A 10,228-nucleotide genomic window follows, 5' to 3' on the forward strand; every position below is an offset into this window, starting at 1 on the left:
ACCTCCTTGATAAAGGACAGAAGCTCTCACAGTGCATCATGGAGCTAATAGAGGTAGGAGATATATTATTACAACAAAACTCAAAGGAATACTATGTCCTAGAAAAGTTTACTAGTTTGACTCTTTACTAGGGTTCAAGCTCCATACCAAGACAATCATGCAAAGTATAATGAATCCCCTCCCAAAGGACATACAAATTGACTTGGGCACATGGTCTATATATGCCATCCACCGTGGAGCAATCCCATTAGGGATTTAAATTCACGTAATCACTCAAATTGTTAGAGTGAACATCTAGTTGGTAAGATGAATCTTTTGATAATGTTGACAAAGTCATGCACTTAAACTAATGGATGAAGGGGGACGAAACCATTTTGAAAAACTCCAATTTATATGGTTTGTTAACGTTTCTTAATGCTTTGTGATCACGTAACTTTTTTGAGTGATCACGTAAATATTAAAAAGGAAACTTGGGTTCAATTCTTTCTCTTTGCTGTCCCGTTGTTTGCTCATGTGTGGCCTTAGTATTTTAAGCATGATTCTTGCCTCATACTCTACCCGAATGAAACGAAAAACCTATATAATGCTTCAAAACTAAAAATGTCTATTTTGTTGAACAGAGGACTCCTGTGCGCACCTTCTGCATCGTTCCAAGCCCAAAATCTCTCTCCATAGCTCTCATGCGGCTCTGCACAGTTTTGCTATCCTAATGTTGCCCAGGGCATTTATGCTAGTATCAACAATGTAGAAGTGTCCAATTGTAAAGCCATCCTTAAGAGGTGTTGCATTAATTACCCAAGGCCACATTAATTACCCAAGGCCACGATTATGTATCTCTTGAAACCCATTGGATCGAAGTTTACAATGGAGCTCCAAGGTTTATGTGAAAAGAGATATCAGAGTTACTAGTAGTGGTCCAACTATGTATGTGTGTGTGTACTCTCCCTATTAAGGCAAACCTCTTTGATAAAGGGCACGACTCTCATAGTGCATCATGGAGCTAATAGAGGTAGGGGATATATTCTAACAATCAAAACTCAAAGGAATCTCACCTTGCTGGAAAAAAAAACTCAAAGGAATACTCAGTCCTAGAAAAGTTCACTAGTTTGACTCTTTACTAGGGTAAAAGCTCCATATTGGGACAATCATGCAAAGTATAATGAGTCCCCTCCCAAAAGATGCACAAATTGACTTGGGTAGAGTCTACGTCGTTCGTCGTGGAGCAATCTCAGTAGGTGCCCAAAACGTTTCTTTCATTTCCTTTTAAAAGAATCACGCAAGATCCTTTTGAAAACAAAAAGGAAAAAGGGGGGCAAAGGAGGAGGATTGGCACGTGGAGAGGGGAGAGTAAAAGAGAGAAATGATTTAAGGTGTTTTGGGATATTTTCCTGCGACGTTAAAATTCTCTTCTTCTTCTTCTCTCACTGTGCTGAGGACGAAGTGATGGCCCATCAAAGCAAGGTGAGGAGCTCGCTCACGGTCTGAGGATGGGTGGAAAGACCTACGTCGCATGGGGTCAGTTTTGATGCGAAGCCAGGCCTGCCGTTTCTAGTCGGGCTACCTTGTGATCGAGTGGCTCTACGCAGACTGCTTATTTCCAACCTATCTCAGCACATTCTTGCGTTGCTTCATGTCTGGAGTGCAATGGATCAACTTGCTGTGTGGCCCTCTTTACGTGCAGCTCCCATGGATACTCCGCTCTATCTCTTGTCCGTGCTCATCTTGGTTTTGCCGCCTCTTTCATTGCACGACTGATTGATTAACCTTGCAGTTAGCAGGAAAATCCCTCTCTCTCGGTGCAAGTTCGAACAGAGCGCATCTCTGTCTCTCTCTGCTGCGTTTGTAGATGGGCCAACATTGGCTCGAATGTCCATGCGCATGACGGGCCTCGGGACCATGATGGAGGAGAGTGGTGGGTCACAGAGAGAGAGAGAGAGAGAGAGAGAGAGAGAGAGAGAGAGAGAGAGAGAGAGAGAGAGATTTTTTCTGGCTAGTGTCATGTACGTGGGTGAAGTCCTCGACAAGGCGACGTGGCAGTGTGGCACATTCTATTACGTAGGTGGTGGGCAAGAGCGGCTGTGGCTGTGGCCACCATCGCTGATGAAGCTGCCATGCCACAGCTTCTCCGGTAGCTGCAGCAGCCCTAGAGCAGGATTTGCACTTAATGCAGCAATGCATTTTTTGAGAGATGTGTTTTAATCTGGAGATAGCCGCTCCCTCGGAGTGGGAACAAGAGGTCCTACTCTACGCTTGCCTTCAACCATTGCCTTCGACCAACACAACGGGTGCCTGCCTTGTCGATGCGCTCGATCGTCACCATGGCCCTTCTCCCCTGCTTCCACCTACATCTGTCCTAACCAACACACACACACACACACACACACACACACACGCACACACGCGCGCGCGCGCACGCGCCTTTGGAAAAACGTATGCAAGCAGATTTGCACAACAATCTGCACAGTGAATGAGCCCACCACACACCCGGTTCATTAGATGCGGGGCACAGAGCTCAGTGAGTGCTGCCTTGGTCTGCAAGTCGGAGAGAGAGAGAGAGAGAGAGAGAGAGAGAGAGAGAGAGAGAGAGAGAGAGAGAGAGTCTCTCTACTGCCATGGCATGGGATGAGAGAGAGGCAATGGTTGGCATTGGTATCTCTGCCATAAGTGCCGTCTCTCTCTCTCTCTCTGACATAGGCGGGGTCAAGGAGGGATGTGCAGGAAGAGGGCAGCTCGTTGCGGTGGGGAGATTTGGTGAGTGCTACATAGCTAGCAGGTTGGACAAGACGGGGACGTAATGGAGCAGGTGCATCGCCTCCAACTTAAAGAGTAATGATAAAAGCCATAAGGTCTTTTGTATCCGAGCGAATCTTGCTAAGAATCTTGCTAAGTAATTAATTAATGAAATGGAAAAGTAGAGCCGCCAGTAGTAGGTAAATTCAAGTAATCATTCAAAATGACATTACAGTGAACATTTAGTTGGTAGGTAAATCTTTTGTTAGCATTAACAAAGTTATGCATTTAACCTATGGATAAAAGAGGAAAAAACCATTTTGAAAAACTCCAATTTATATGGTTGTTAACTTTTCTTAACGCTTTGTGATCAGACGATCACGTAAATATTAAAAAGGAAACTTGGGTTCAATTCTTTCCCACTGTTGTCCCGTTGCTTGCTCATGTATGGCCTTAATGTTTTAAGAATGCTTTTTGCTTTGAAGTCTACTCAAATGAAATGAAAAACCTACCTACTGCTTCGAAACTGAAAATGTCTATTTTGCTGAATAGAGAACTCTTGTGCGCACCTTGTGCACCACTCCAAGCCCGAAATCTCTCTCCATAGCTCTCACGCGGCTTTGCATAGTTTCGCTATCCTTAAGTTGGGACATTTACCCTAGTATCAACAATGTAGAAGTCTCCAATTGTAAAGCCATCCTTAAGAGGTGGTGCATTCATCGAAGGCCAAAGAGGTGTTGCATTTACCCAAGGCCGCGATTGTGTATCTCTTGAAACCCATTGGTCTAGGTTTGAGAAGTATACAAAGATGTTTACAATCAGAAGAAGATTTAGAAATTTTCTCATGTAGGAAATCAGAGTCTTTTTCAATGTTTTTCATACAATGCATAACATCATGAGCTTCTGCTCGAGAGGCACCACATACCTAGCTAGGTACGATTGGAGGCAGGGGAACCCCGGCCCCCCCACCAAGCCGGCGGTCCCTTGCCCCCAATCATACCTAGCTAGGTATGTGGTGCCTCCCTCATAGAAAGCTCATGATGTTGAGATAAGTCACAATGTGGGAATTGTTGTGAGAACGTGTCCAAAACTTCTTGTGAATGGAGCTCCAAGGTAGACCATCTAACAAATGTGAGTGTCATCCAAAATCCATTTGGGAGAAAGGGAGGCTCTGATGCATGTTCCACGTCGACAGTAATCACAATGCTCTGATTAGTCCTGATGGGCAATATTGAATCTAGGACTGGCATAATCATGATTCAATGTTCATGGTAAGACTCTGTGAGTCCTTGACTTATATCAAACCAAAATTTGACATTCTATTTGGGGCCTTTAGTCTGCGATTGAGAATGTTTGAAACCAAGACGGAGATCATGGACGTCCATCGTAAGAGGATCTAGGCTGTCCATTTTACGTGGGCGAGTCTTTATAAATTCTGATCTGCGCTAGCTCGTCACCAGCAGTCGCTGCGTTACCTGCTTACACTGCAGTCCAAGACTCTAAGCGGTACCTCTCTCTCTCTCTCTCTCTCTCTCTCTCTCTCTCTCTCTCTCTCTCAGATTAATGCCGTCCGAAAGCTTGATTAGCTAGTCCTAATTTCTGATTATGCATTGCTAATTAAGTCTTGCATTGGTAATTATATTCCATTTTTTCGTTAATTGCAAAGCCTGTACTTCACCGTAACATGGATCAGGACATTAATTATAGATTCTGTGGCTTTCTAATCAATTTGATACAACTCCATGGTATTTTGAATTATGGGGACGAATTGCAGACTCTCTTTCATTTGATTATCGGCATTAAGGCGCTGCAATGCTAATTTCAACCTGCAGCAAATACATTTTTCTTAGTTCCGCAGGTAATGAGAAATTTCCTTTACTACTACATGTAGAATATCTCATTAATCTGAAAGCCGTATTGTTTGCTGGGAATCTTGTGTGTGGCTTCATTGATTATCATTGCAGGAAAAATGGGTTTCGGCGATAATCAGGCCATCGAGAGTGCCCAAACGATTAGTACTCGCAATATACCAGTTTGCAATTGTGGAGGAACCAACTCAAGTAATGACCTAACTTGCCAAGAGCCTTTGGTTCTCTCTCTCATCTCTATCCATGTTGATTATACATGAAAGCAAATATCTACTCAATATCTCCTTTTAATTGTTCTTCATAGTGTAAGTGGAATGTTGAACTCATGGTAGAAGCCTTCAATAATTCACAAGAAGATTTAGAAATTTTCTCTTGTAGGAAAACAGATAGAGTCTTTTTCAGTGTTTTTCATACAATGCATAACATCATGAGCTTATGCTCGGAGAGGCACCGCATACCACCGCGGGCCGGTGGTCCCCTACCCCCAATCGTACCTAGCTAGGTATGCGGTGCCCCCCTCACAGAAGCTCATGATGTTGAGGTAAGTCACAATGTGGGAATTATTGTGATAATTTATCCAAAACTTCTTGTGTAAGGATTAACACTGTTGAGATTTTGCACTCATTATCAAAAATCTTGTTGGAGAAGGCCCTACCATCGATCCCCATTGTATATTGTGCATGCATTGAAATGGTGGTTTTGGAAAGAAAAAGCCGAGAGAACTTAGGGGAGTCATTTACGTCGTGAAATCACTTATACCATGTGCATTCAGAGGGTATTAAAAAAAAATCCCTATACTTACATTCTTTGAAGTGATAAACCCACACTTTTTGTTAATGAAACTTTTGGATTTTTTTCCAAAATACTTTTATGGACTGTAAGTCTATAAATTTTAAGAAAACACAAGAAAAGGATATTGATTTCTACCTTGTTGATTGGCTGTTTTCAGAAGTGGAAGGTGAAAAAGAAACAGCAATCAGACCCTTGTTTGATGAGAGAGTAGACCCTTTGAATTGGGTGAAAGCTGCATGGAAGCTAGCAAGAAGTCATGTGGAAGAGGTGAAAGAAATGGTAGAGGAGTATGAAAGGAGTGTGGTGGTGCTAGATGGAAGCAGCCTTTCAATTGGACAAGTAGCGGCAGTGGCTCGGGGAGGCGGGATTGTAAGTGTGAAGCTGGATTCTGAGAAAGCCAAAGAGTATGTTGATAGAAGTGTGGAGTGGATCTGCCAACATCTTCTCAAAGGCACAGATATATACGGTGTGACGACCGGATTCGGTGCAAACTCGCATCGGCGAACTACTGAAGGAGAGAAGCTACAACAAGAATTGATCAGGTTTTTGAATGCAGGTGAATACTGTTTTCCCCAATTCAAGTTGCTGAATATAAATTTAGTACTCTCATTTTTTTTTTGCATTTCAGGTATACTAGGAGATGAGAATCAGCAGGACCTTAACTTGATCCTGCCCGTTGCCACCACTCGCGCTGCCATGCTTGTCCGCACTAACACCCTCATGCAAGGATACTCTGGTATCAGATGGACCATTCTTGAAGCCCTCCAGAAGCTCTTGAACTCTCAGCTCACCCCTGTGGTACCTCTTAGAGGCACCATCACCGCCTCGGGTGACCTTGTCCCGCTCTCGTACATAGCAGGTGTTCTGACAGCCCGGCCAAATGCTCGCGTTCTCCGAATGTGTCGATCGCAAGAGAATCTCAATGCCAAAGAGGCACTTGCATTGATTGACATCCACACCCCCTTCCAGCTCCAGCCAAAGGAAGGACTCGCCCTCGTCAATGGCACATGTGTGGGTTCCGGAGTGGCTGCCATTGCCTGCTATGATGCCAATGTGCTTTGCTTTTTTGCTGAAGTTGCATCAGCACTTTTTTGTGAGGTAATGCATGGTAAGCGTGAGTTTACTGATGCGCTTACCCATAGATTAAAGCTCCATCCAGGCCAGATGGAGGCGGCCGCCATCATGGAGCATGTCTTGAATGGAAGCACAATCATGAAAGCAGCCGAAGAATTCCATCATGGGAATTCTCTTATGAAGCCAAAGCAAGACAGATATGCGCTGCGCACCGCACCTCAATGGCTCGGTCTGCAAGTCGAAGTGATAAGGCAAGCCACACACAGCATTGAAAGGGAAATAAACTCTGTGAACGACAATCCCATCATCGATGTCACTCGTGACTTGGCTCTGCATGGAGGTAACTTTCAGGGCACTTCCATTGGAGTGTCAATGGACAGCATAAGGCTGGCCGTGTATGCGATCGGTAAGCTCATCTTTGCACAATTTGGGGAGCTTATGAGTGAGCAGAGCAACAATGGGTTGCCCTCTAATCTGGCTGGAGGGACAAACCCTTCGCTGGATTATGGGTTCAAGGGAGCAGATATAGCGATGGCATCTTACGTGTCAGAGCTTGGGTTCCTTGCCAATGCGGTAACAAATCATGTCCAAAGTGCAGAGCAGCATAACCAGGACATCAACTCTTTGGGATTGATATCAGCAAGAAAGACAGAGGAAGCCATTGGTATACTGAAGCTCATGTGCTCCAAGTGGTTGGTGGCTTTGAGCCAAGCAGTGGATTTGAGGCATTTGGAAGAGCATTATCAGGTTGTGATTCGGAAAGCAATTACTGGAGCGGCAAGATCGGCCAAGCTGAGGGAAGGTATGGAGGAGAAGCTAGTGCAAGTAGCTGAGGGAATACCAGTGTTTTCTTACATAGATGATCCAACAAATGAGCATCATCCACTGATGCAAAAGGTAAGGCAAGTGTTTGCAGAGGAGCTTGTAATGCATGCACAGAAGGCAAGAAAGGGAACAGAGGTTGAAGAAAAACTGGACACTATAGTGAGCAAAATGGTGGCTTTTGAGGGTGAGTTGGAGGCTGTGCTGATTGTAGAGGTGCCATTAGCAAAAACCAAATTTGATGAGGGCCATTTCTATGTTCCTAACAGAATCAAAAGCTGTGCAAGTCGCCCGCTTTATGATTTTGTGCGGTCTGAGCAGGGCACCAAATTCCTGATGGGCACACAGGCAACATCTCCTGGAGAGGAATTTAACAAGGTGTTTGCTGGTATCAATGCAGGCAAATTGGAGGCTCCTCTTCTCAAATGCATTCAGGGATGGAATGGGGCTCCTTCTGGGCGTTCATATAATTAAAACAAGCCTCTCCAATCCGCTCTGGTATCGAGTACTGAGCTGCCGGGGAGCTGCCATAGTGTTTTCCAAACCTACTAGCAGTGTTGGCCTCTCTCTTTGTCTGTATCTAGTCTCTCTTCACATAATGTGTCTTTTGTCCCTTGTTTTCTGTCATGTCATATATCACAAGAAATCGAGTACTGTGAAAGTTGATGTCATCCTTCAAGGCTGATAAACATCCTTCAAATCGACTAGCAGGGTTCTTGTACAATGGGAAGAAATCTCAAAAATTGCTTTAAAACTGACCAACAAGCCAACACATCCATACACTCAGATCGATTACTCCGTAAACGGAGGCCGACAAAACATCACATGCACATATTGTGCACACAATACTCCCGAACTTCTATGAGTACGATCGTTGTCTTAGCCTTTCCAACCTGTCAAGCTACCATATTCTGCAAGCTCTTAAAGAGTTTTGCACTGGCAGCACCAGCTCGTTGCTTCCCAGCCCTGCCTATGCTGCGTGCCACCTTCTTGCATACTGCTCCATGCTTTCTTTCAAGGTGTAAGCAGTTGCTTGAAATGGAACCATGCTTTGTGCCCTCCACTGTTGGACATAACAATGCATTCAAAGAGATCTCAACACAAAACACTCTTTTTTACATACAAATTGAGCCAATGCCACGCACATGTCTATCCAAAGAGCCTCTGACTAATTACGATTACATCAAGAATTCGTTTGTCACTTCTAGTTTTTGCAATATAATCCCCTTTATTATATGCCCTCCAGGTGCAAGCACATGTAATTGCATCTGGAGAGAAACCCTCACTCTACAATATCCATTGGAAAAAACCAGTTAATAACAGGTCTTGAGTTCAACTCTCCTCGTCGGATAGATCTTTAAGGTCTCTTAGGATAGTTTCCTACGACGTTAAAATTCTCTTCTCTTCTTCTTTTTCTTCTTCTGAGGGAGATCCGCAGAGAAACCCTCACTTACATTCATTGAAAAAAGCCAGTTGCCAAATTGGAAACATCAACCTGCCATACAAGATCATAAAATGGCCACCTACATGACCAAAAAAGTGCAGGGTGCACCCAATTGAGAGTAGCCAACCCCATAAAAATTCAAAGATATATCGACAACTACATTTAAAGAAAATATTTTAAAAAGATTTGCATAAACACATGAGTGGAACAAAAACCATATTTCCTAATGTACATAAGACACAACCAAACAATTGACACAAAGAGCCTCCTGACATGGCATTCGAATTTCATTAAGAATCAATGCAAATAGGACAAATGCATAGAGCCCCCCATTTGCAATCGTACTGAGAGGAAAATGCTATAGAGTTGTGTGTGCTATGCAGAGAAAGTATTTTATTCTCGATAAACATTTTTTTCCTATACTTTATTCTCGATAAACATTTTTTCCCTCTATTATTCTCAACGGTCAGATCTTGGATAATGGGGTTTCTTTTTTAATGAAGGGGTAAATCAAGCAAGCTTAACTTAGATGGCTAAAGGTATCTATATGTATTCCATAACGGCAGTGAGAGTTCCCTTTACACGTGTCGAGAGCTGCGAGCTAAAGGCTACAGTCCAAAAGTCCCCTACGCACGATAAAGAGGGAGAGAGAATGAGAGAGAGAGAGAGAGGCCACCGAAGGCGGCCGGCCGTACTAGTTTTAATAAACACTAGCGTGCCTTTTTTTTGGGAGCCAAATTGGAAGTAAAGCTGCAACCGTTTCGACGCGTTTCCATACTCTTGGAAATGCATACCCGTTGGAAATTCAAAAATGCGTTTCCTCCAACACAGGATTATTGCAATTAAAGGTTAGGTTTTATTCTTGTTCTTATCCTTTTTCCTTTTCTCCCCTGATGGACCCTCAATCCCTAACTGATATGTATCTAGAAGCTCCACCCCAAAAGAACAGATATATTATTTTGCTTTGGTCCCATGGGTCATATCTGACCTCCGTGGATGATAATCAACTCTCTCTATCTATCTATCTCTCTCATGGGAGCTCTAGAGACAGAGTCTATGCTCAAGAGCTTGGCTATGGATGAAAATCCAAGGAAATGAAAGATTTCCTTCTTCTTTATCATCTTCTACTACTCTATTATGCTAAGCTATGCTTAGAGCTTGCTCATGAAGTAATTAAGCATATACAAAGTAAAATTTCTCTTGCTTGAAAATACTCCATTCACCCTCATTTACATCTCTTTCTCTTGGCTAGGGTTTAGGAATTAGGAAGGGGGTTAAACCATGGAATCTTGAAGAACACCATCTTCTTGGTTTGAGAAAATCTCCATAACTGCACAAGTTGTGTTGTAATCAAAGCTCTATTTGATAGAGGATTACAATACAAAGACCTTTTAGAGGGGGGACTGACTCCAAGCAAATCCACCGGTCCTCATCAAGTTGTCAATCTTAATTGTGATATTTTCTTTGAATTATATGCATGATTTTAATGTTTTAATAT

General features: G+C 43.3%; 1 protein-coding gene across 1 annotated transcript; it reads left to right on the forward strand.

Moving 5' to 3' along the window:
* Positions 1-2,201: 2,201 nt before the first annotated feature.
* On the forward strand, positions 2,202-7,996 carry LOC147432448 (phenylalanine ammonia-lyase 2-like). The gene is made up of 6 exons (XM_086492399.1): positions 2,202-4,001; positions 4,067-4,236; positions 4,505-4,588; positions 4,695-4,790; positions 5,548-5,946; positions 6,019-7,996. Exons 3-6 carry the CDS (start codon positions 4,543-4,545, stop codon positions 7,758-7,760), a joined length of 2,283 nt encoding a protein of 760 aa, XP_086348525.1. The 5' UTR covers positions 2,202-4,001; positions 4,067-4,236; positions 4,505-4,542; the 3' UTR covers positions 7,761-7,996.
* Positions 7,997-10,228: the final 2,232 nt, after the last annotated feature.

Source organism: Adiantum capillus-veneris, chromosome 20, assembly GCF_014529385.1.
Source record: "Adiantum capillus-veneris isolate H3 chromosome 20, ASM1452938v2, whole genome shotgun sequence".
Classification (NCBI taxonomy): Eukaryota; Viridiplantae; Streptophyta; class Polypodiopsida; order Polypodiales; family Pteridaceae; genus Adiantum; species Adiantum capillus-veneris.